Below are 26,481 nucleotides of genomic sequence, written 5' to 3' on the forward strand. Positions count from 1 at the left end.
ATGGAGATTTCACGGCCTGGAGCGGCGCCGGAAGTAGCTCGCGGCTGCCGGACGTTCCGGCCTGGGCCTGAGCCGGCCTCTCCTTTCCCGCCGGCCGGCCGCGTCGTCCTTCTGGGCAGAGGCTTGGGGGGGAGGGGAGGGGAGGGCCCGCGTGGCTGCCGGGGCCCCGCTGCCCGCCCCTGTCCGGGGGAAGGCCGCTTCCCGCCTTTTTTAAACCGCCGGTCATTACGCTCCGCCCACCGAGCCTCCCCCTCCCCCGTTCTGGCATAGAGACAGAGGAAGGGGCGGGCCAGAGGGCAACGCCGGAGGAAGCTTCCGGTTCTCGGCGCCGCCGGTCTAGGCCGCGGGACCTCCGTGCCCCTCCGAAGGCGATGCTGGCCGGCGGTTCCGGCTCTGCTTTTCCCCGTCGTCGCGGCCGGGCGCCTTCGGCCGAGCGAATCGAGGAGCCCCCCCCCTCCCCGGGCAGGGGAGCCCCCCCAGCGCAGTCCAGTGAGAATTGGGGAGCCCCCCCGCCCCCTGCAGGGCCCCAGCTCCCCAGGGCCCCCCCGAGACCTTCCGCTATTGGCGCCAGACCCCGCGCGTCTGCATGGGTGAGCGGCTCGAGAACCGCCGCCCTCCACGAGCTTCGCGCGCGCGTGCCACCGGCGGCAAGCGCTGCCCGTGAACGATGCCATCCGTCCCCAGAGCTCAACGAGCAGCCCTCCTCCCGTCGAGGGGCCTCTCAACAGGACAAAGCCGTCGCACCTGTCTTGGTCGGGGAAGAGAACTGGCGGCTAGCAGAGGCTTCAGCGAGGACGGTTTGGAGGAAGATGTCAGCGGAGACCCGGGTGAGCCCCCCGCCGAGCTGTGGAAGCGTGAAGAAGTCGGGGGAGAAAAGGCAGTGGAGTACAGATGCGTGCCGGGGATACTGTCAAGGGCTCCTTGGAGCCTCTCTCAGTCTAATCCAGTAGCTCAGTCCAGACACAAACAAAGGGATTCCTTTCAAAGCTTTATTCCTCTTTTACAACTTAGCAACTCTACAGGTAGCAACTAGATCTGAGCAGCAGCGTCCCTACGCCCTAAGTTGGAACAGTTGGTCCCCGTTTGAAAGGGAATTACTGGCAGACCCCTGAACTTAAGGGCTAGGGAGAGTCCCTCCCCTCTTCCCTTGGATCCTCTGGGCGCAGCTGTTGTTTGCGCGCCAACCGGGCAATACGCCTCCTTTCTGCGCCCTCCATTTGGCGCCACTCTCTGCGTCGGCGTCGCGCGTCCACCAAGTTTGCTATCCGCGCTCTGTCATTCCCTGGACTGCTATCTAAGCTAGGAATGCTGCTGGGAGGAATCTCCGTCAGCTGTTGGCCCTGGGAAAGAGGAGCGCGCTCCTCTCCCAGGAGCGACTGCTCTTCCTCAGAATCAGAACTACTCTGGGATTCTATGGGCTCAGTGTCCACCCTGACAGATACAGTCGCCGTTCCGTCCGCGGAATAGGGCCGATAGGTTTTGTAGGCAAGATCTGTGCCCGTGGATAGTTGAGGTAAAGTTTGTGTGGATGAGTCTTCCTCACTGTCACTGCTTATTTGTGCCCTGCTTTTCCCTCTGGGAGGAAGCCCAAAGCAGCTAACAATTTCGTACAAGAAAACCCCAAATACACCAGCAAGGCATGAACAATGCCAGTAATTATCTGACAACAAAAACGTGATGATAAACCAATCACTAAGTTTTCAGTTTAATATTTAAGAAAGCGCCATTTCACTTGTGTATTGGCCCCAGGAGCATAGCCAAGTCATTTATAGTGTTAGAGGGGCCTAGAGATCCATAATGCTTGCTTAAATTCATTATTGGTGCAATTCCAATGCTAGTAAGCCTCTGAGCATGTGCAGATGAGTCAAAGGGCCGATAACAGCCTTCTCAGAACATTCCTTGCTAATGAGGAGAATGTCTTATCACTGATGAACCTGAGAAGCAGAGTTTGTTTACCTTAAAGCTGCAGGTGGCTATGCTTGAGAACCAAGTGCTACTAGTTTATGCTGAGAATGAACGCTGGGGGCGCGTGCTGCTGTTATGCTGCTCATTGCTAACCTGTAGAGTATAAGACCCATTGTACCCAGTGGCTTGGGGTTCAGAGAAGCTGTCTGATCCAACCATTGGGTACGCCTGTGTGCTGCAAGTTACTTAATAAAGTTTCCTTGTAAGCAAACCTTTGAGTCTGATTTATCACTGTCTTGGCACTTCTCACCTAAGAGTTCAACGCCCACTGCAGGAGCGATACAACTTAATAATACAGAATTCATTAGCATTGTATTGATAAACAAGGAGACATTAAAACAACCCATATTTTATCCATAAATTCACACTTATGCCCCCATTACAGCAACCAATCTAGGACATTCAGACATACCATTAAGAGAGAGAGAAATCCATCATAGAGCCAGGAAAAGCCAAGAAGAGAACCAGGCATGACTGATTAATACGTTCATAACACAGGATACGAAGGGCTACCTTTAAAATGCACAGGTGCTGTCACTATCATCTTTTAAATCATTATTTTTCTCCTGTTGAAGGAATCAGCAGCTCGATGTCCGCGTTTCTCCTTGTGTCGTTACCCACACAATGTCAAGGAATACATGGCCACGAAGCTGCCGGACCTCGGAGACAGGTGCATGCTCTTTGAGGCATTCGGCAAGTGCATTTATGGGGCCACCTGCCGGTTTGCTGGAACCCACTTAGGAGAGGACTACAAGAACATTGTCAATCTAGACCTCTGGAAGCAATGGGAAGGGAAAGCGGTGGTGAAGAACACCTTCCATGTTAAACTCTTCACCCATGTGAGAACTAGATGCATTTCCTTGGAGAAGTCCAGTCTCTTAGCCAAGTCCAACAACCGAGCAACAGTCACATCCATGGTAGAGCCAGGAGTCACAGACTGTTCCGCTTCCAAAGGAAGCTTGGATTTCAGAGCTGCTGGAGAGAAGGTGCTGGACGTTTCCCATATGTCACAGAAAGAAGGTTCCACGTTAGTGCCCTTGGAGAGTTCACATTAGCTGGTGGAATATGCTCTCAAATCAGTTGGCGCCTTGACAGATGAAGATCTTGTAAAACTCAGACCGTATGAGAAGCGAAAGGTAAGTCTAATGAAGGACTGTGGGTTGAACTCTTGTTCCTCTGAAGCGGGGCTTCCCAGATGTTTCTGAATTAAAGTTGGGAGGTGCACTGAGAAACAGCAGAACCTGCCCGATACCAAATTGGACCCCCATTCATTGTTACTCACACACAGAACCCAAGCACAGCCCTTCATTGCCATACACACGTTTATTGTTGTGCACCCCATGTTCGTTGTGACATGCCTGCGCACCCCTCGCGGTTTATTGTCTCATGCACAGGCACACATGCACCTGTTCATTCTCACCTTTCATCATGTCTTTCGCTCTCACTCGAACGCACATGCATTGGTACATTGTTTCATGCACAGGTGTGCATTGTCTCACATATGCACAGCCGCCCATTCTCAGTCTGGAGGCTGGAGCAACCAGGAAGGGCTTAACTCCTCTCTTCCTTGTGAAGGCACTGCTGTGAAGTTGGATGTCTCTCCCCCGCCCGTCTGCCCGCCTCCAGAGCAGGAACCCTCAGTCTCGGCTTTGCCGTTTTCCACCTGGGCTTCCCGGGAGGGGGCGAGTAAGAGCAGGACAGCTGGATTGGTGGGAACATGACATAACTGGGCAATGGGTGTTCCCTGCTTGTGCAGAGCTGCTCCAGAGGGGAGATTTCTTTCTCCCCTTCTTGTTTCTCCCCTTCTTTCCTCCTCTCTTCCTTCCAGCAGTGGCCTCAGGTATGTAGCTGAGGGGGAGGACAGCTCACCCACAGGAGACTAGGTTATCCCACATGCACTAGCAATGGCCATCATATTGCTGGCAGACCAGCCGGAGCAGGCCGCTCTCTCCCCGCCAGTTCTTTCCTAATCTACGCTTGGTCTAGCAAGGGCAGTCCTTCCCCTGCCCATCCCCCTTTTTGGCATACCCCTTTGTGAGAAGTGCGGAAGGCATGGTGCTGTGGTGGCTTTTTTCCTTTGTAGTGCCATTTCTCCTGTAAATGTGCCTCCTTTAATGACACCCCATGCCTCCACCCTCTTTCATGGCCACGTGTTACATGTGGGGAGTGGCTAGGGCTTGGCACAATGTTTGTTTCTTGTGAAGGAGAGGGAAGCCTTGCAACCCAGATGTATTCTGAACTGGTAGAAATTCCTTTTTCCTGAAACCCTTTGATTTTTTACGTAGCGAGTCTGGCCCTTTTGATGCTTGACAAGTAGAAACAGGTTTGTCTCAAAACACCTTGTTTATTGTTCACTCATTTCTCTCTCCCCCGTTTTCTTCTTTTCCAGGTAGAAAAGAAGAAAACGTTTGTCTCTGTGGCAAACTCTATTTGTCCCCTTTACAGGTGGTTGGTAGATGGATGGATTACATTTTTTACCCCTCTGTGGCTGTCGGTATAAAATAATTGCCCCTGGAATCTTCCCTTCCGTGAGTGACTAAGGGCACAACCCCATGGCTGGCTGGGGAATGCTGGGAGTTAGAGGTCTTTTTTCTGCCTATGTATGCATAGGAATGCACCCTTAGCCAGCGTTCTGTCCAGCCGTGCCACCAGCTCTGGTTGCTCATCTCACTTAGGGCATCCTTTCCACCCGCTGTCCACCCAAGGCATGTCAAATCCTGGTTACAGAGAGGCTTTTTGCTGTTTTTGTGTTCAGCTTTTTAGGAAAGCATTTTAACATACAGAACTCTCCCCACCCAAGGGGTCAAAACATATCCCCGTAGTCCAAATAGCAAGAAAGACTGAATGGAAAAGTAATTGGATTGGATGGAAAAGACCATGGCACTAGGTTGCAGCAGGAATGAATCTTCCAGCTCCACCTTCCGATTACATCTTGTGAAATCAGCAGGCTTATTCACGAACGTTAAATCCCGTGGTGCTTGCTCAAGAGGTTAGTGCTAGAACCGACACAAGTAACAGTTCCCCTCTTGTCTCCAATCTCTTCCCTGGATTTCAGTTCGGCCACCTCCCATTCCGGAGAACATGCAAGCGATACGGAGCAGATGTTACCTGTGGCGAGATGGCATCATGTGCAGTTCTACTGAAAGAGCAAAATAATCACTGGGAGTTTCTGAGGAGGCACTATACAGAGGACCTCTTTGGTGTTCAGGTAGCTTTATGACTGCGGGAGGGGGAGGGCAGAAGGGAGATGGATGACATGAGCAGCACTGCTGAATCAGGCCAAGCGCAATCCGTCTTGCCCAGCATTTTTTCCAGCGGTAAACAGCTTGACACCTCAGTGGGAAAGTGGCGACCAGGGCACGAGGGCATGTGCCTTCCTAGGTGGTTTGTCTGCCAGGCAAGAGGCCTTCCGAGCCAGCTCTTGTTCAGCCAGGCTTAAGTCCATGTTACAGCAGGCTCAAGAAATGTGGCCACCTCATTTCTGCCCCAGGTTGGTAGAACCCATGGTAGAACCCATGCTTGCCAGGCAGAAGGTCCCAGGTTTGATGGTAGAACCCATGCTTGCCAGGCAGAAGGTCCCAGGTTTGATGGTAGAACCCATGCTTGCCAGGCAGAAGGTCCCAGGTTTGATGGTAGAACCCATGCTTGCCAGGCAGAAGGTCCCAGGTTTGATGGTAGAACCCATGCTTGCCAGGCAGAAGGTCCCAGGTTTGATGGTAGAACCCATGCTTGCCAGGCAGAAGGTCCCAGGTTTGATGGTAGAACCCATGCTTGCCAGGCAGAAGGTCCCAGGTTTGATGGTAGAACCCATGCTTGCCAGGCAGAAGGTCCCAGGTTTGATGGTAGAACCCATGCTTGCCAGGCAGAAGGTCCCAGGTTTGATGGTAGAACCCATGCTTGCCAGGCAGAAGGTCCCAGGTTTGATGGTAGAACCCATGCTTGCCAGGCAGAAGGTCCCAGGTTTGATGGTAGAACCCATGCTTGCCAGGCAGAAGGTCCCGGCCTGAAATCCTGGGGAGCCACTGCCAGTCACTGTCGACAGTACTGGGCTAGATGGACCCATGGTCTGATTCAGTAAAAAGCAGTGTCCTATGTTCCTAGATGCTCAAATGCATTGTGTCCTAAAGGTGGGGCCCAAGGGAGGAAGATGTCTAGGACCACCATAAGTTGCTGGATGTGGAATGCATTTTCTTAGCCTACACCACACAGTCTCTCTTGGGGCATCACTGCTTGCTCAAGGAAGGAGTGCAGCTGCGTCGGCAGCCTTGCAAACTTAACGCATCCTTATGGCACATTGGTAGAACAACCCCCAAGGCTACTCCTTTGTCCTTCATGCATCGCTACGAGATAAACTTGCTTTGATAGAAGCCTCCTATGGCAAAAGGGTTTCTGCCAGGTTCTGTAGTTTCAGTGTTCAGCCAACTGCATGCTGTTCTTGGACGTCCCTTTCGTGCCAGATCCGCTCCTTTGCTGACTGAGAATGGAATATTGGACTTCCTTTGAAGTGTTCTTCTAGTGAGAGGAGTTAGTTGATCAGGCAATCCCACCCCCTATGCTTGAGGCTTTCTCAAGTTGTTTCTAAATTGGCTCAGGACGGTTCTTTGGCATACCGCATTTGCGTGGTGTCACCTTTAGTTAGACAGACTCTGCTGGAATTTCCCCTTTCACTTTTTTGAGATGTTCTTCCAGATTCCTGCCATTATTTATATTGTTCCAGGTCTTTAACTTAACTCAAGTCCTGAGACTTGGGGGGGGGGGGGGAGTTCCCCCCATTCTGGAAGGATAAGCTCATTTCCATAAGTGGCCTTCCGCAGAAGAGGGAGTTAAGCCTTTCCTACCTGATCCACTCTTCGCTGACCTGAAGACCACTTCACAGTAAGACAATCTCGACTCTCCATTTGTGTCCAGTCATCCAAGGTACATTCTCACAAGGTCATCCACATTCTGTTTTGCCATTGTAGCTGCTGCGGGTATTTTTGTTGTTGCTATTATGTTTACTATTATTATTTCACACTTCCTTATGAAGCATCTAAATTGTGCTGTAGAGATATTAAAAGATAGGAAATCTTACCTAACCCCTGTTTAATAGCCAAGACAGAAAATGAAAAAGGAATGAGGAAAGGAAGCAGTGGAGCAGCTGTTCCTCTTCTAGGTGATGGAAGGGCCCGGTCTGTCTACCCCTTACGTAGGGTTAAGGGCGCAATCCTATCGGGATGCTCATCAGCCTCTGAATTCGGAGGCTGATGGGTATCCTATGCAGGGCAGTAGGAGTGCAGAGGTGATCCACTCTGTCTTTTTACTAGACAGGCATTTTTGCCCATCTAGGTGTGGCTCTGCGGAGTGGAAGGGAAGGAGGCTGGGGATGCTGGAAGATTCTTTGTAAGCCAGCCTCCCCAGTCTTCTCCCCGCCCACAGAACTGCCCCCTTTCCCAGTTAACAGAAATGAGTGTGGAAAGAGCAGGCTTATTACTATTGGGTTTTGAAGTTTTGAATCTTGTTGCTTTGTGTCGTACGTGTGCATATGCATAATGTGCATTTGTGAGCTTGCGGCAGGTGCCTCTCTTGAACTGCATCATTTTGTCCCTCTGCAGGTGGTAGGGGCATCTCTAGAAACCATGACCCAATGTGCAGATGTTCTGAACCAAAACACTGAAGTCGATTTTGTTGACCTTAATGCCGATTGCTCTCTCGATGTGGCGCATACCAAGGTAGCCTGTTGCATCCTTAAAGTGTTGCGAATATAATGATACTTCAATTTTTAAAAATTTATCTAGTGTCACCCTTGTATGAAAAATGAGAGCAGGGCAGCTCCCTGCCTAATGGGGCTTACAGCCTTGGAATAGACACAATGGAGAGGGATATAGAAGTCCAGAGGTAAACAGAGGGAAAATATTATTAACCTATTTATGAATTGGATTCTACATTTCGCTCTTGGTCACAGTGGCTATAGCATAGTTAAAATTTGGACTACTTTCACATATTTTCCACTTAAATATAAATAAAATTGATAGTATTGTGGTTGCTGTTTCCAGTTGGTTCAACAACACTCACATCTTGCACAAGTCCACATAGTATTCAATCCAGGATCACCTCCCCTCTGGACAGTTCCATGATGAACTGTTTTAGGGCATAGTTCTTTAGGGCATAAAACAAATGTAACTTCTTTGTTGTGACCGGAACATATGTTTATCTAGTCACTGTAGGCTCGGTGAAGTTATTATAATACTTCCTTCTTTGGATGCCTCCCTGATTTCATTCTCCGTCTTAAGATCACCCTGAACGTTTTGTCAGGAGTGCAAAAGCATGTCCAGAGTACTAAATTACTTTTGGAACCTGGCATTGCCACCCACGGTGATTCTGTGGAAGAGTCAGTCCCTTTTAATGTTTCCAGCTTGCTCAACACTATGCCCTCTTTGACGTACAGAGCAACACCTCCTCCAGTATGCCCTTCCTTGCCCTTCCTATAGAGCTTGTATGCAGAGATGACTGTATCCCACTGGTTCTCTTCGTTCCGTCAGGTCTCCATAATGCCCACTTTATCCAGTTTCTCCTTTAAAACCAGGCATTCCAACTCTCCCAACTGGCTCAGAGCCTTCTAGCGTTTGCATAGAAACATCTGTACATGGTGTCCCTCCCCAGATGTCTCTGGTGTGTGCATCTTCTGCTATGGCCCTCTGACCTCTTTGATTGGCTAATATAGGGGATTGGTCTAATGGCGAGCTTTAGATCCTACACGTTCTCTTCCATTTCTGGAGTCAAAAAACATCACTTGTGGCAGAGGAAAATTCCTGTGCATTGGATTGCTGAGGGGAGGCAGATTTGATCATTCAGCATGCACTTCATGCTTCTCTCCTTTGTTTTACTAGGGTGAGGGCTGTGCCTTGATGAGCCACACCAACAAGTTAGAAGAGGTTGTCCGAGGCATGAATTATGTAAGTTAGGGGGACGTCTCTGGGTGATTGCAACTTCTCTAATCTACCTCACATTTCCTTTAAATAAGTTCACGTTATCTGCAAACATTGACCATTTATTGATGCTGCGCTGCAGCTGAATATCTACAGCACTCACTGCAAGATATGTGGGGGTCCTGCTGCTTCCATAAACTGTGCTGGGTGGGCCTTTGGTTTCCCCTCCTGTAAACATCACTGATCCATGAAAGGCGATTACTCTTTATTCCGCAGTAACTTTGTGTTCCTTAAAGAGACCTTGGTGAAAGATCTGGGCACAGGGCTTTCCAACAATGAATTCTGTTGCGCGTGCAGTTGACTTCTGAAGTACTTTGGCTGGCTCATTTTCTCTGCTTTTGCAAGGTACTGGATGTTCCTGTGACTGTGAAGCTCCGGAGTGGTGTGAAAACGCAAACCTGACTGGCTCACAAAATCGTTCTCAGCCTCCGGGACTGTGCAGTTTCTCTGGTCACGGTATAGTAACCTCCTTGTCTTATGTGGCAGCCTTCATTGGGGCCCATTCAGAGGGAGGGTTTGACTTTGGTTTAACAAACCCCGTTTCACTAACGCTGTACTACATCAGTGGTCTTAAAAGGCAGCTTCCTATGTGCTCCCACATGACACCTTTCTAGGTACTCTCCATAGTAGTATGTCACCCATATTTCCCTTTTCGGGTCAAAGGGTACAACTGTGCATTTAACTATGCCTTGTGTGAAGAGATGGACTATTCGTAAGATCCAGCAGGGCTCTTCTGATGTTCTTATGAACCTTAATGTTTACATGGGAGTTAGGATAGCATAAAAAGAAACATGTACATGGGACTCAAGGCCACTTGCTTACACTCACTTTTGCAAAGAACAATGAATTTTATCTTATTTTATTTATTTAAAATATTTATTGGCCACCTTTCAGGGCACAAGCCCTCCCAAGGCAGCTTTCAGTAATACCAACAAATGGTATCCTGCCCTTCTGTTGTATAAACAGTGAGCAGGGCGGCATACAAAAAGGTTTCTCTGGGAAGTCTTATCCACTAGATATGAAGGCTCCATCTCCCCCCAGCTCTCGCCCTCCAGCAACTCGCATCCAGAGCTAGATTGCCTATGAATCTGGTGGTTGCATGTAGCACGTCAGGGTTTGTGCAAATGTGTAGCAGTATAGACATATTGATGCTGATAATAACAGACTTCTCCCCCAAACTCAAAATCTCAAAAACAGTGTGATTTGTTGTATGGATCTGTGATGGGTGGGAAATGTCTGGTCCTGCAGATGTTGGAGTGTAACTCCCAGCAGCCCTAACCAGCGTAGCCAGTAGTGAGGAATGATGGGAGTTGCAGTCCAACAGCATCTAGAGGGCCATCTATTCCCCCTGACATACGACATGGGTGCCAACTGTGTCTTATTGTACCCTTTTAGCTTAATGGCCGATCAGCAGAGCAGCGGTACTCAGCAGTGGCGGATTGGGATTACATCGCAGAGTGTGCAAAGATTGCCAGTCCGATGCCTCTTTTCGGTAGGTGGTTTTGGAGCAGCTTTTCTTACTTTCTGTGTGTTGGTTGCAGCCCCTTCACATTTGCTTTGATCTTTTTGTGCTGAATCAGGCACCGCAAGATATATGTTTTACATTTGGGTGTGCATTGCTCCACTTCTGGCTCAGTTTACTTGGCCCAGATTTTCGTCCCGCACTGCCAGGCCACCTTGCTCTCCTGCTTCAGTCCTCTTCTCTTCAAAGCCGTTTCTGTGCTGCCTTGGAACAGTTAACCCTCCTGCCTTTGCTTCTCTCACTCCACAATGCTGGAACTTGGGGTGGCTCAGTGAAGCGGGTTCAGGAAAGAGCAAAGAGAGTCCTTCAGATATTGCTTGGAACTACCTGCTGCAAGATGTAGGAATGGCCACAGGCTTTAAAAGGGGACTGGACCAATTTGAGGAGGAAGAGGATTCTCCCTGGCTGTAGCCATGATGGCTAAACGGAAACTCCATGTTCAGAGACAGCCCATCTTTGAACACCAGTTGCTAGGGAGCAACAACAGAGGAGGGTTCTTGTCTTCAGGCCCCGAGTGTGGACTTCCCGGGGCACCTGGCTGGCCACTGTCAGAAACAGGATGCTGGACTGGATGGGGCCACCTAACTCTGACCAGCGGGGCTCCTACATTTTGTTCATGGGCCAATGCAAGGCAGATCGCAGGGGGTCAATACCCAAGTCCTTCCTTTCCAGTTTCTCCTTAACCACCACTCCTGCGAAGAATAAAAATACATCTTGTGCAGCCTGAATGAAGTGGTGACGACAAAGTGTTTGTGCTTTTTATTGACCCCTGGCTTCATCCCTTCCTTCTGGCAGGAAACGGGAATATCTTCTCTTTTGAAGATGCAAATTGAGCCATGGAGAGCGGAGTTTCAGGTATCATGATCGCTAGGCAAGTGCCTTCCCTTGCTTTTCTTCGTGATGTTCTGAAAGAGAAATGACCCTTTTGACCAGAGCTGGGGAAAGATGTCCCCAGTGATGGAGGGTGTCTTATTCTCAATATGTTTCTCCCTCTTTAAAACCAGGTTCCTCCCAAGGGCCACCACCCAACATTAGAGCATGTTTCATTTCATTTCATTTATTCATGCTTATTTATTATCCATTTCATATCTTTTTACCCCTACTACTCAACCGAAAGGTCTCCCCGAGGTGCCTACATTGTCTTCCTCTTAATAGGAACTCCCGTTCTCCAACTGTGACTCCCTGTGTAGCCAAAATGGCACCGTCTGCACCCAAAAGAGAGGTGGATGGAGCCTTTGGGAGACTCCAAGTTTTCTAAAAGAGAAAAAATCTCTAGGAAAACAAAACAGCCCTGTGAGGACAGTAGGCACAGAATGTTGACTGACAGGGGTGTGTGGGATGGGGAGAATGGAAAACTGGGCGTTTGGGGCATGGAATGGAATATCGTGGAAGAGGGCATGGCGAGCTCACTTGCTGGAATCCTGAACAAGACGACTCCATAATGCAGGCCCCACTCTTAAGCTCAGGAGGAAACCAGCCTGCCTATCGCCTTACCTCTTCAAAGACACGACACATCAAGAAAAAGTCATGCAAAAGGCCCCATTTCAGTCCCTAGCATCTCTGGTGGGAGGACTGGGAGTCTGTTGGGAGCCGCTGCCAAGCAGCATTGTCTGTTGGAATTGGGCTGTAGCATATGAAACCTTATGCCATAATACATTTCTTAATCTTTAAGGTTCCCCAGGACTCTTGCTGTTTTTGCTGCAACCTTCTAAACCTGTCTGTCCATCTGGAAGTTTTTTTTACTGCAGCCTTTCATATGTCGTCTCAAATCAAACTTGTTTATTACAGCCCATGACCTGATGGAGAATGCAAGGTATACAAAGCATATCTATACAAAGACGTATTGAGCAACAATATATATATCTATATACACAGACGTATAAAACAGTGTACCATCCTCACGGAGCAAATAAAAACCATATTAATAGAGCTCTTGATTTAACGGCAAGAGAAAAAAACTTGGCACCTTTGTCACTAACTACAGGGATGAGGTCAGCAAAACAATAAGAGACATCAAACAGGCAACTTAGATAATAAAGTGCAATCGGTTCTTGCCTGATATCCCGATAGAAATTGCAATATAATAAGACAGGTATTCATCTCTAAGTCCCCAGAGTCATAAGGACAATTGCAATAGAGAACCCATAATGAATCTCTATCATTGGAAAGGGAAGGCTTTTAATACACGGAATTACAGTGGTCACTAAACAGACAGATCGGTGTCACCCACTGCTTTGTCCTAGTAGTTGTTTTTTTCTGGCCCACAGGGCAGCTCTGATCAAGCTGTGGATCTTCACTGAAATCAAAGAGCAGCGGCACTGGGACATCTCGGCGGGGGAGAGGCTCGATATGCTTGAAGACTTCATTAAGTATGGCCTGGAGTTCTGGGGGTCGGACACACAGGGCGTAGAGAGAACCTGGATGTCCCTGATAGATTGGCTGTCGTTTTTGTGCAGGTACCAGCCCCAGCTAAATCCTGGATGAATTACGCAAATGAATAACAATATTCACAACTTCCGCATAATTCTTTTGCCACTGGGCATGGCCCACAGCAGGAAATTCTGCTCTGCTACCACCTCTCGGGCTTTGGAAATTCGGAGAGGTGCAGCCCATACACTCTAAATGCTTATCGTGGTAGTCATGAGAGCTACAAAACTGCCAAGTCCATTTTATCCCTGAAAATCGAGATTCTCAGGATACTGTAATTCCCCAGCCGGCTGATACCAGGTTATGTGAATTATTGAATGGGCAGAGCGATCTAAGTTGCACCATAACACCCATGGGCGATACGTCGCTTGCAAAAAATGTCTCCCCTTTCTGGCCTGTCAGCGTAGCAACTGACAGCAAGCAATGAACTACCTGCCAGTGTTATGTGACTGGCTCTGCGGCCCGTGCCAATAGGGCAGGAGCTCTCCAGGATAGGGCTTTTCCGTGTGCTGGAGATGTCCCCGAGGTCCGTCTGCGCCGACTTGCTATGCAGAGCTTGCACCACTGAGCCATGGCCCCTCCCTGAATATGGATCAAGCAGATCTGGGCTACCAGTGTGCCTGCAGGGAGGAAGGGAAGGATGCTTTACTATGGCAACTTGTTCTTGCCATCATCCCTTCCGTGCTGCCAAAGCGGGATGGATAAATTATGGAACAGACGGCAGGCTACAGTTGGCCTTCTGCTGAAGAGTCCAAATTGTCTCCCAGGGCAGCCCCTCCTAAAGCATGTTACAGTAGTCAAGCCCTAGGAAAGTTACAAAAGCATGGATCACCTTGGCAAAATGACAGCCGATTCTTCCAAGCGGAGACAAAGCACTGTGTAACTTTTATTGTGCCCGCTTCTGAAGAACTCTTTCTTCACTCTTTCTCTCTGGGCGTGAACATGTGTGTGTGCTTGTAAGAAGAGAACAACTTTGTTGTCCCAGAACAAAGCAGTCCTAGCCCAACTGTGGAAGACCTGGGAACCGTTGTGGTTCTGGTGTCTACTTCCTGTTTTGTTTGGGCTTCTCTTTCCATTGTGGACAGATGAGTCGCCTGTCATTAGCTGAGTATTCTTGCAGATGTGTGGTACTAAAGAATCTAATCAAACCTGTATCAAAATATTTTTTCTTCCCCTTCTTCTTGCAGTGAGATGTTTTTGGGTCCTGTCCCTCGCATGTTTTCTTTCCAACCAAGACACAACATAGATTCTTATTTAGGATTGGAGTAACGAGACAAGACAATGGAGTACAGTCTGCACTTGGGAAATCAGTGTACATGCTGTGGCTCTTTGGTTTCAGTAATTAAAAAGGCTTTTTTATATATGTGCCTGTGTGTGCTATTTTTTGGTCTCGCATTTTAAAGTCTCTTGTTGGCACGGGAAGTTTGAAATGTAATCACCGTTCTTTCATCTGTGGGATTTCTGCAATGCCTCTGTTCTTTTCGTAGCATCCTCTTGATGCATGGCAGTTTACACATTACAAGGGAACAGGTCTCTGCCCCAAGGAGCTTACTATTTTGACTTCAACACATGGCAGAAAAAACAGAATGATGTACATAGGATTATTTTAGTAAGAGAGGACAGGTCTCAAAGTGGTAACCCCTGCCAATCAGGTTTGGTAGTCATGGACTCATTGACCTGGTTTGGACGACACACCGCAGTGTCCAGAGATGTCAGGTTGCATATGCAGCCCCCACGCGAGGACTGTCATTTTCTGCAAACCCAGCGAGTGTGGGTTAAACAACCCTCGCACAACCCACCCTCGCTGGGTTTGCACAACATGATAGCCCCTGAGCAGAGGTTGCATATGCAAAATGGCGGCCGCATGCGCCCTGCAGCCTCACTATGGGCGGTCATGTTGCTTGAACGGCCCTATTGTTTCTCTGCCACCTTTCATATCCAAATATCCTCTGAAGGGAGCTATCGTAAGCCAATTAAAAAATATCTGTTAATTAAAAGCAGGCACCCATAATGAGCACAACAAAATGCACTCAAGGTAGCGGGCCAGCTTTTAAGACCTCCACATGATGTTGAAGCTACGAAGCCTGCATGGTCAAAGTCTTAAGATGGAGAACAGGCAACACAGACTTAAAATACATGAGGCTCTGCTGCAGTCCATGGAGATTTCGAGGACAAAATGGCGGTGCCCACCCATTTTTGAAATATAAGTTCTAGTTACGGTTACTCGTATTAGTCTCCCAGCGAGGCAAAACACACCTGTTCCTTGGTAGGCATTGTTGCTATTAGCAATAGGCTACAAATTGTTATAATGATTTTGTGATTAATATTGCCCATTAATTATGGCTGGTTTTATTTTTCCATATTGCCACACAGCAGGCACAATCCCCCGCCCCCACCTCATGTTGTGAGGAGACGAGGGCGCCTTCCTGCTTTTTAAAGCTCCGCCCACCACAGGTCACACCCACATCACCACCGCCTTCCAGACCTTGCCCTTTCCCACTAGAGACAGACAAATGTATAGAGTGATACACTGGCCGAAACTTCTGGGGCAGAGGGGGTGGAGGGAAATATCTTTATTAAGCGCTGCCCTTGACACATAGCGACAGACAAAAGGTTAAAGTGATACATTGGTTGAAACTTCTGGTTAAATTTGAAAGCCACCCACCACTGCTCTAGCTCTTTGCATCTCCATTATCTTCTTTAAGTGATGTTGACAAGCACCAAAAGGGGAAAGAGCCATTACCGACTGGACCCGAAGTTTCCACAGTTTCCACAAATGCTGCTCTAGCCATTTGGCTTCTATGCTTGTGGCTCAAGGGATGCAAAGGATGCACCCAACAATGGAGGCCGCTAGTGTGACCCCCAGGTGGGCCCAGTGAATATTGAGGGGGGGCATATTGCAACAGCCCCACGCCACACCAATTTCAGGCACAACTGAGACTCAATAGCCCTTACAGGCAAAAGGACACAAGAAGCGAACCACGTGTGAACACTGACTTCCTTTGTGGAGACGGCCCTCGTGTCATCTTGCTCCCCTTCTGCGGTCCCATGTAAACATCAATATTGTATGTTGGCTGGAAAATCAAGTGGTGAGGCCTGGGACCCAAAAGCATATTGCTGAGAGAGAGAGAGAGAGAAGCTGCACACACATCTGCTTAGTATTTCCAGTGCCATGCTTCTGGAAGAATAATCCAGGTTTTGATCTCTCCACTGTGGGGTGGAGACACACACAGACCCCACACAGAACAGGAAGCACAAATGCCATTAGAGAAGTCTACAATACAGAGACATCAGCTTCGGAGTGGGAGAAGATTCCTAATGCTCTTAGGGCGCAATCCTCTGGATGTTTAGACAGGAAAAAGTCCTATGGCTCCCAGCATCCCCCAGCCAGCCATGCTGGCTGGGGGATGCTGGGAGTCGGAAGACTTTTTCTTGTCTAGACATACAGAGGATTGTGCCCTTCATGTTCTTGTTTTTGTTGTTTTAAATTGTTGTACACCGCCTTGATGGCTTTTTAGCAGATAAGGCGGTATATAAATGTTAATTAAAAAAAAATAATTACCACCTTGGGAGACGGCGAGGTACTTTGCAGGAGGTACTTAAGGAGAGGCCAGACAGCCCTCTGTCAGGGAGATACTGCAATGGTTTTTTTCCCTCCATTTTTTAAACCTGGGAGGCTGGCATGCTGCCAAGCGAGGGGCTGCCCTCCTCCAGCACCACCTTTATTGGGGTTCAAAAGAGTGACTTTGTGTCTGAGAGCTCAGACCCCCCACCTCGGTCTTGGACTCGAGGTCCTTTGGGCAAGTTACTTTTTTAGTCTCACCCGCTGGCCTTCTGGGAAAGGAGTGTTTTGGGACTGGGCGCGCCCACCATGGCAGCCGTTTCATGAACAGGCAAACCCGCCCTGTAGCAGCCATTTTGTGATAGTGCCCATGGCACTCTCAACATTCCAAGTGTGCCCACCAGCCCAAACCCTGGAGATGCCCTAATTAATTTGTTTAGGGAGCAGTCCTATGGCCCCTACAGCCTCACAGCCGGTAAAGAACCATGCCAGCTGCCTCTCCAAGGTCAAGAATTCAGCCTCAGGGAGGGGGAACAGGGGACGTTCCTGAGTCTCTGCTAGCCTCCTTCCCTCCCACTCAGAAAGGCCTTCACTAGATGGGCAAAAAAGCCTGTGTAGCGAAAAGTGCAGGGCTGGAGGACGGGGAGACCAAAATCGCCTCTGCCACACCCCCCACTCTGCACTGGATGGTCGCAGGCCTCTGATTTCAAGGGCTTACAGTCATGAAAGACGCAACCCGCAGGATCGCACCCGTAGCCTTTCAGGTGCAACAACAACTCTTGTTGTTTTGGCTGCAACATGCTCGACACAGCTGTCACTCCAGCTCACAATCAAGGGCTCAACTGGCGACGGCAGATGCTGTCTGTGTTTAAATCCAGCTGCCCCCTTTTCTAAATGACTGAGGCCGTTCCACACAGAAGTTTTGCTGTTGGCCCTAGAGCAGGGCACAGTCTTGACAACACGCAGGACATTTTACCTGATCTTAATCCAGTCTTCCATATTTTCACTTGCCATTAAGTTCTCCAAGTAGTCTCCGTACACATACACAGGGCGCCTGTCGTCGATCGTCGGGGCAGGCACTCCAGCGTGCTGACTGGGATGTATCTGCGCAATGCAAAGGAAAGGAAAGGACGAAGTCACACAAACATCTGTGCCGCTGTGATTGTGATCACATTGATCCCACTAATAACTCTTACCAATCGTGTACTGTTCAGAGTACTTGGCCTGTGTCATTTCATGGTCTTTGTCAAGAACTCCATTTTCTTTTGGTGCTCTGTGTATCCGACTCCTTTTGGCCAGGCTGAAGTAGCATATAGTGTTGCACCCACCTGTGTCTCTGTTATCTTGAGATGCCTCTGAGTAAAATTCAGTTAACTTTACTGAATGATCTCAATTGTGTTCCTGTGGACCTTTCACTCTCCCCTACAGGGTGTAGGAATGCTGCTTCAGTCAGCCTGTGACTGGCCAATTAGGATCTTCCTTGTGTTGCCAGGGGTTTGAGCATAAAAAGAGCGGGGGTGGATCTTCATGCTTTAACTTGTTTTTGGACTTGTGATGCTCTAAATCCTGGATTGGGCCCTGTTCCATGGGAAGACCTCTACTGAGGTAACGTGTAGGGCACAGTTAGGTACCTTTTGTTATATTTCGCCTGAAGTGCTATTTCCATAGGTTGTTGTTGTTCAGTCGTGTCCGACTCTTTGTGACCCCATGGACCATAGCATGCCAGGCCTTCCTGTCCGCTCTCTCCCAGAGTGTGCTCTAGTTCATATTCATTGCATTGGTGATGCTATCTAGCCATACCTTGATTCATTGATCTGACATTCCAGGTTCCTAAACAGTATTGTTCTTTACAGCATCAGACTTTCTTTTCACCACCAGACACATCCACAGCTGAGTGTCCTTTTGGCTTTGGCCCAGCCGCTTCACTCTTTCTGGCGCTACTTGGAAATTCCCTCTGCTCTTCCCCAGTAGTATATTGGACACCTTCCGACCTGAGGGGCTTATCTTCCGGCGTCATATCTTTTAGCCTTGTGATACGTTCCATAGGGTTTTCTTGGCAAGAATATTGGAGTGGGTTGCCATTTCCTCCTGCAGTGGACCACATTTTGTCAGAACTCTCCGCCATGACCTGCCCGTCTTGGGTGGCCCTGCACAGCATAGCTTATGGCTTCACTGAGTTACGCAAGCCCCTTCGCCACAACAAGGCAGTGATCCACGAAGGGGATTTCCATAGGTTACTCTGAGTAAAATCCAACCAGTGAAATGAATGGGACTTAAGCTAGTAATGACTAAGTGAAATCCTGTTCATTTCAATGGATCTACTCTAAGGAGGACTTAGGTTGGATTTTACCCTCTGATTCTTGTATGCCTTTTTATCCATTTTCCTCTTACCCTATGTAATTAAACTTAATCTCTACCTCAAGAGCTGTGTGTCTTCCAAGTAAGCCTTAGTTCTAAATCCAGAGTCTTCTGCTGGGTTAACTGCTACTGCTTAAAGTTTCGGGCCAAGGGCTTGAAATAGAGGGTGCCAGTTTGGACTCCCATTTCTAAGCACTAGTGGTGTCCAGTCAGGTTGGAGAGTCCCCTGGGTCAAGCTGAGGTGGATATCAGGGTTGGTGGCAGCCACTGTAGTAACTGCTCAGTCCCTGCTGACACCGCAGGGAATTTGGGCAAAGCCTGTTCTCCCTTCACATGGCATCAGTGGTAGGATAAGATATTGAGGCAGATTTGGAACTGCACGTTTTGATTAAGGTAGTTTTGTGAAGGGAGAAAGAGGGTTGCCCAGTGTAGCTGGCTGCAGGATTATGGGAACAATAGCCATACACATCTGGAGAGCACCAGGTTGGGGAAGGCTAATCTAAGACAACTACCTACCTGTCTCTAACCTTACTGTTTGGACCACCATGATGACATAGCAGGGGAGCTGGTAGAATGAACTTCCCCAGAAAGATTACGGGCATATTTGACAGGTGAACAAATCCATGTGCCCACCTAAGATGATGATGAAAAGATCAGGTCCCACCAGCGATCAATATAAAATAAATGTTTCAAGTCATTTTTTCCTTTTTTAACCTTTATTACGCTCCACCTCATTCCTCTTATTTCTCCTTCCTATTGTTTTGTCTTCCTCTACCCCCCCCCCCCCCCCGTTTCCTTCCTTCCGGTGTTCTGCCTCTGCTATGGACATAACTATTTTAACCACCACACTCAATATGTAGCTATGAACTATATTCCACAGTGCTACCAAATCTGAAACAATGAGGAAACTTACAAAGCTTTCATGCTAAATGGGCTGGAAGAGTTTTAGCAGGGAGATGCAGTTTCAGGATTTGTATTCCAAACTGCTTTCATTGGGTGCTTTGTAAATTGCCATTTCTTTGATATGATTTCCTTGTCATATATTGTACTGAACGGAGAATGCTTTGCTGTTCCTGTATTGCAGAGAGACAATATTAGTTCTCTGCTCTTCTTGTACTGAGCACTATCCATCAGTACATTGTTTAATTTCAGTCACAATCTTGAATGTGCAGCCCTTTGATCCTGTGTCACACTTTACCTACTGGGGCACACAGGGTCCAAATTTGAACCCATATATGCAACACATACACCCTCCACAGGAACCCAAGACCACCACTTGGTTCTGGGGAAGACAAACCCAGGAGTTTAGCATGAACCGAAGGAGCTCTTACCTGCAAAGAAATGAGAGCCATTTCAGCAGGTAGCCCCTGGTTCTCTCTATGCCTTGTGTGTCCGACCCCCAGAACTCCAGGCCGTACTTAATTAAGTCTTTAAGCATATCGAGCCTCTCCTGTGCTGAAATGTCCCAGTGCCGCTGCTCTTTGATTTCAGTGAAGATCCACGGCTTGATCAGAGGTGCCCTGTGGGCCAGACAAAGCTACAGATGACATCAACCAGAAACTGCAAACACACACACACACACTTTGGAAATGTTCAGTTCCAATCATGGGTGACTCTATTAAAAGCCATCCTTCAGATGACATGTTGTGGTTTTACTGTGCAATCATTTTATGTTTTAGTATTTTAATGTTTTTTGTATGATCTTATTACATTGTATTGTTTTCCTAGCGAATGGGCCCAGCTTTGCATGGGTTGGAAGTACCCTTTGTTTAACACAACAAAGCCCTCACGTGAACATACGCAGCTGTCAGAGTCAGACACACTGTGCCTGCCCCATCCGAGTGCAGCCATGCCCGTTGGCACCCTTTGGCATGGCCCCTGCCATGGTGCATCTCTATAGTCCCCTGAAGGAGGGGTCTGCTCGCTCCATTCTCTTGAGGGCTGGGCATGCCCCACAGCAGGGGAGAGTGAGCAGCTATAGAATTGCGTCCCTCAGACTACTCCCCCGTGGCTTCAAGCTGTAGCAATAGTCTTTAATTGACTACAAAGCTATGTGCTGGTTAGGAAAACCTGCCACCTAGTTACTGAAGGTATTACTGCAGGCTTCAAATACACAGAAGCATTTTAGTCAAAATTAATATATTTAAAAACAAAACGACTCCGAGGTGCACAGCCTTAGGGTGCCCTTAGCACGCCTGCCAAGTGTGAGGCATCTAGGCTTCATGGTCTTGGCACTATAGCACAGACAGACATCCTCTTTTATTATCGATTGTAACCTGCATTGGGAGGAGAATCTATTCTGAAAGGCAGTTTTAAAATCCAGTCAATCAATTACCAGTGGGGAGGAGGGAAGAGACAGGCCACCAATATAGGAAACTGCCTTATACTGAGTTTGACCACTGGTATACCTAGCTCAGTTTTGTCTATGCTGACAGCAATGTCTCTCCAGGGTTTCAGTTGGGGGTCTTTCCCAGCCTTAGCTGGAGATGCCGCGGATTGAACCTAGGACCTTCTGCACAAGAAGTGGGCACTCTGCCACTGAGGTATGACTACTCCGACAAAAAGCAGCTGTAGGTTTTTGCTCATGAACACAGGTTGATTTGCTATCAATATGAAGATGATGTCAGCTGCTCTAGAAGGATTTTTACCCGAGGAGCAGGCTACATATGCTTAAAATAATAAACATCTGTTCCAACACTAAAGTTACTTTAAAAAGAAAAAAACCCATTATGCACAGGAAGTTCTCACACACAGGAGACATCTTTTCCATGTTCTTCTTTAAAAGAGCATGGAAGAAAAAGAAAAAAGACACTTGCCTAGCAATCATCACCCCCAAAACACCACTCTCCATGGCTCGATTAACTTCTGTCATCACCACTTCATTCAGGCCACACGAGATGCATTTTTATTCTTCGCAGAAGTGGGTGATTAAGGAGATACCAGGAAGGAAGGACCTGGTCGTGACCCCGAGATCTGCCTTGCATCAGCCCATGTACAAAATGTAGGAGCCCCACTGGTCAGAGGTAGGTGGCCCCATCCAGTCCAGCATCCTGTTTCTGACAGTTGCCAGCCAGGTGCTCCGGGAAGTCCACACTCAGGGCCTCCTCTGCTGTTGCCCCCTAGCAGCTGGTGTTCAAAGATGGGCTGTCTCTGAACATGAAAGTTTCCGTTTAGCCGTCATGGCTACAGCCAGGGAGAAACCTCTCCTCCTCCTCCTCAAATTGGTCCAGTCTCCTTTTAAAGCCGGTGGCCACCCCTACATTCTGCGGCAGTGAGTTCTATGCATAATCTGAAGGACTCTCTTTGTTCTTTCCTGAACCTGCTTCATTGAGCCACCCCAAGTTCCAGCGTTGTGGAGTGAGAGAAGCAAAGGCAGGAGGGTTAATCGTTCCAAGGCAGCACAGAAACGGCACAGCTAGAGAAGAGGACTGAAGCAGGAGAGCAAGGCAGCCTGGCAGTGCGGGACGAAAATCTGGGCCAAGTAAACTGAGCCAGAAGTGGAGCAATGCACACCCAAATGTAAAACATATATCTTGCAGTGCCTGATTCAGCACAAAAAGATCAAAGCAAATGTGAAGGGGCTGCAACCAACCCACAGAAAGTAAGAAAAGCTGCTCCAAAACCACCTACCGAAAAGAGGCATGACTGGCATTTTCTGCACACTCCACGATGTAATCCCAATCCACCGCCTCTACATATCTCTTCACTCTCGATTGACCACGAAGCTAAGAAAGTCAAGAAATAACAGTTGGCACCCGTGCCATAGATCCATACAACAAAACACACTGCTTTTTGACATTTTGAGATTGGAACATGGGGGAGAGATGTCCGTCAACAGCTATAAGGCACAATAGCTACATGCAACTGTTGGATTCAGAGGCCACCTCTCTCAGGATGTCTGTTGCCGGAGGGCAAATGCAGTGGAGAGCCGCAGCCTTCTAATATACAGGCCCTCAGAGGCACTGGAAGGGCAGGATACTATTTTTTCCAATGAATACAATTAAATAAAATCTGGTTGGTCATTGTTGGGGGCAAGATAATGGGCTACAGCGAGCCACTTCGCGTCTGATCCAACAAGCCGTCTGTTTTGTTCTGGCAGAAAGGACTGTAAGCCAGTGGGCTTGAGCCCCACAGATGTGTGTCCTGGGAAAGGTAGTTAAGACAGTCTTGCAGAGTCGCCCAGAAAGGGGATGTCTTATTTCCAGATAATTACTTCCTACTAAATCCCACCGGATTATCCCAGTGTTCTCCTGGGCTCTGCTCTCCTCTAGAGACCCTGTCTTCTGTTGCCAGCACAGATGCGAATGCTCCCCATCTCTAACCATGATGAAGGGATCGCTGGTGGGCACAAAACTCAGTGCCCCCTCTTCTCTCTGACACACAAATTCCATCCAACCCCCTTAATACTCGCACTGACCTTAACCATGATGCGCAAACCTGGTTTACGCTGGGAACCAGGAATACAGCCATCAGGGGAAGGATAGTGGGGGGGAACCGAGGAAGCTGCCTTATACCCAGTCAGACGACTGGCCCATCTAGCTCACTCTTGGCAACACTGACCAGATGGGAAAGTGAGTGTCTGTCCACAGACTGCTTCCGCTCTCTTCACTAAGTTTAGGGACCAAAAAAGAGAATCAAAAAGAGAGCCAGTGTGGTGTAGTGATTAGAGTGTTGGACTGGGACTCGGGAGATCTGGGTTCTAGTCAACACTCAGCCATGAAGCTCACTGGGCGACTTTGGGCCAGTCCCTGACTCTCAACCTAGCCTACCTCAAAGGGTTGTTGGAGAGGAGAGGAGAAGGGGGACCATGTTAAGTTGCCTTGGGTTCCTTGCAAGAGGAAAGAAGGCGGGATGCATATGTAATAATAAAAAACAATAACATAAAAATATTTATTGCATTTCTATCCTATCCTGCAGCCAAAAAGAGCGGCTTACCAAGATTTCAACCTGCCAGTGGATAGAGGTGCCCTAGGAAGAGAGGTTGAGCTGATGCTACTCTGGGAGCATTGCCCTGAACAGATCGATGTCGGAATCCTGCCTGTTTTGTTTTCACCTGAACTCCCCTGTGATGGAGAGCAGTACAGGAGTGAATGAACATTAAGGTCTGTCCAGTTTAAGTAACCATTTGCACGAATGGATTAAGACAGTTAACATACTCCTGTGGAGCGTACCCAGAAAGGGGGCATCTTATTTCTGGACTTGTCAGTCTTTCCCACAAGGATTTCTGCCAAGACACACTGGATTATCCCAGAGTTCTCGGCTTTGCACTCCCATAGAGACCCAACTTTCTATTGCCAATGCAGACATCAGTACCCCACATCTCTAACCCGATTAAGGGGTTGTGAATGGGCACAAAACTGTGCACCCCCTCTTTCCTTACATTAAAATTCCATCCCCTTACCCCTGAACAGCCTTAGCTATAGTTTTGCTTACACTGACCTTAACCAGGATTTGCTGATAGGCCACTGATCTAGGTCAGTGTTAGTGAAACAGGATTTGTCAAACCCTTTCTCTGAATGGGTCCCAAGGAAGGTTGCCACATAAGAAACAAGGAGGTCACTATCCTGTGACCAAAGAGACTCCGCAGTTCCGGAGGCTGGGAATAATTTCGTGAGCCACCACACTATTCCTGTGCAGGCCAGTGCACATCTTCAAAGTCAACGGAACATCCAGGACCTAGTGAAGAAAGAGAGAGAGAGATGGGTAAAAGGGTGCTTCAGAAGTCTATTCCATGCTTGACAGAATACAAGCTTCTTTGGAAAGCTTTCCAGCCAAACCTTTCCCCAAAGCCTCCTTAAGGAGAGTGCAAAAGAACAGCAGAATCATTGAGAAATCAGCATTTTTTTTAATGGGACTTGACACCAAAGGCCAATCCTTGCACAACTGTTGGAAGCAGCAGCAGCTGCCCCAAGAGGTCTTGCGCTGAGCCATGTCCTGCTTTGGCTGGGTGAGTCTCTAAGCTAGGCAAATACCATTTACGAGGCAAACATTGATTTTCTTGAGAGAAGTCAGAGATGTAGCTGAAGCACAGGATATCAATGAAGTATAATCAAAGTTCCAAAAAGGCAGTGCCAGGTAGAAGTCCAAAAGTCGAAACACGAATCAAGATCAGGGTACAAGATACAGAAGTTGCAGCAATGGCATTGTTTGCAGCACTGACTAGGGTGAAATTGAGGGTTTATTTAGCCACAGCCTCCCAGAGCTCAGCTGTAGTTCATTATAGCCCTCTGGCAAGAGTCCTGCTCATCAGGAGTCCTTTCCTCTTGAGAAGTCCTCCTTTGGAATTGAGCACTCCTTCCCGAAGGAGCCCTCCTGGCCTGCCTCTTGAGGCGACAACGTTCCTGGGGGCCAGGGGGTTGCTCAGCCTCTGCCTTGCAGGGACAGACCCGTGGCCATCTCACCTGAGGGCCCAGGCTCCTCCTGGTCTTCTGACATGGGCTGTTCGGGGGCACTCTTGATCTCTGGGAGTGCCTCCTCTGAGGAGGTTTCCTCCAGTGGGGGCATAACAAGCCCTAAACACATTCACTTGAGGAGAAGCCCAGGCCAGGGAGAGCTCGTGCCATCAACTCCTGAAGAGACCTTCTATCAGACTAAGAGAACTATATTCTGGTATTTGTTTGGAGGCAGCAGGGCGGGGTGTGTGTGTGTCTGGATTGGGTAACCTTTGTTTGCTTGTTTCAGTCTTTAAAAATTGTGAATCGCCTTGAATACCTTGGCAGAAAGGCAGCCTAGAAGTGGATTAAATAAATACGTACATAAATACATAAACAAAAGCAGCAGTGATAAACTCTACAGATGATGTGAAGTTATTCAAAGTACAAGGAAGACTAGAGCATTAACATAAAGTGCCCGGGGAATGGAAAGGCAGATGAGAGCCAGTGTAGCATAGTGGTTAGAGCTTTGGATTGGGACTCAGGAGACTCGGGTTCTAGTCCCCACTGGATGACTTTGGGCCACTCAACCTGACCTGCCTCACAGGGTTGTTGTGAAGATACAATGGAGAGGAGGGGGATCGTGTATGCTGCCTTGGGCTCCTTGGATGAAAAGGCTGGATATAAATGTAACAAATAAATAAATATATATGCTGAAACCCAGCACAGCTCAGAGCCAGCCAAGAGAAGTCCCATGGCTTACATAGTTCATGCCTTCGAGTGTCCATCCAAAGCTGCGGTCCAGTACATTACAGCCCCCACCCTAGGAAGAGAAAGGAGGGTGAAGCAGATATGGACAAACCAAATGCACCTTCTCCTGGCCCTCCGATCCAGAGGAATTTTCCTCTGCCCAAATTTGTGGCTTCTGGCCAAAGAATCTAGGAATTATTTTTAGGGATTCTAGAAATGGAGAATTTCTAGGGATTCTAGAAACAGGGAGTTATGTTCTGAGAATCTAGGGATTTTTTTTTTGACCAATCCAAGGAAGTCATTTTCCATTCACATTCAGATAAAACATTACCGGTCACCCTGGTAGTTTTAGGGCGCAATCCTATGGCCACTAGACAGTGGCTAGACGGCCACAAGATTGGTCGGTTTCTGGGAACTGATCTTAGAGCCCATGCTCCCGGAAAACTGCCTCTCTGCCCCCAGTCCTGCCGCCTTGTAGGTGGCGTGGATCTTCTCTGGGCTCTTAAGAGCAGCACGGAGCAGGGCAAAAGGGGGCATTCCCAGGGTCGGGGACTGCAGGAG

At 48.4% G+C, this 26,481-nt stretch overlaps 1 protein-coding gene and 1 pseudogene across 8 annotated transcripts in view; one reads left to right on the plus strand and one right to left on the minus strand.

Annotated features, from left to right (window-relative positions):
- LOC146333577 (tRNA-dihydrouridine(47) synthase [NAD(P)(+)]-like) lies at positions 1 to 14,240 on the plus strand (annotated as a pseudogene). The gene is made up of 9 exons (XR_014786475.1): positions 1 to 121; positions 271 to 827; positions 2,541 to 3,101; positions 7,557 to 7,673; positions 8,832 to 8,897; positions 9,276 to 9,386; positions 10,326 to 10,422; positions 11,248 to 12,908; positions 14,067 to 14,240. The product of XR_014786475.1 is annotated as a tRNA-dihydrouridine(47) synthase [NAD(P)(+)]-like (transcript).
- The window catches only part of LOC146333578 (tRNA-dihydrouridine(47) synthase [NAD(P)(+)]-like), a 24,582-nt gene continuing 7,863 nt past the window's right edge, over positions 9,763 to 26,481 (minus strand). For 3 of the 7 annotated variants that reach the window (XM_084825778.1, XM_084825774.1, XM_084825775.1), the window contains 6 exons: positions 25,934 to 25,993; positions 24,239 to 24,475; positions 22,430 to 22,524; positions 20,131 to 20,319; positions 17,418 to 17,545; positions 15,425 to 15,996 (listed from right to left, as the gene is read on the minus strand). In XM_084825778.1, the coding sequence (XP_084681904.1) occupies positions 24,359 to 24,475; positions 25,934 to 25,993 (177 nt within the window). In that variant the 3' untranslated portion in view covers positions 15,425 to 15,996; positions 17,418 to 17,545; positions 20,131 to 20,319; positions 22,430 to 22,524; positions 24,239 to 24,358. Of the gene's footprint in view, positions 11,358 to 12,718; positions 13,500 to 15,424; positions 15,997 to 17,417; positions 17,546 to 20,130; positions 20,320 to 22,429; positions 22,525 to 24,238; positions 24,476 to 25,933; positions 25,994 to 26,481 lie in introns of those variants that run through there. The other 4 variants (XM_084825773.1, XM_084825772.1, XM_084825776.1 and 1 more) reach the window with 4 other exon arrangements.

This window comes from Heloderma suspectum, chromosome Z (assembly GCF_057233095.1).
Source record: "Heloderma suspectum isolate Gila_16-S chromosome Z, 16-S_ref, whole genome shotgun sequence".
In the NCBI taxonomy this organism is placed as follows: Eukaryota; Metazoa; Chordata; class Lepidosauria; order Squamata; family Helodermatidae; genus Heloderma; species Heloderma suspectum.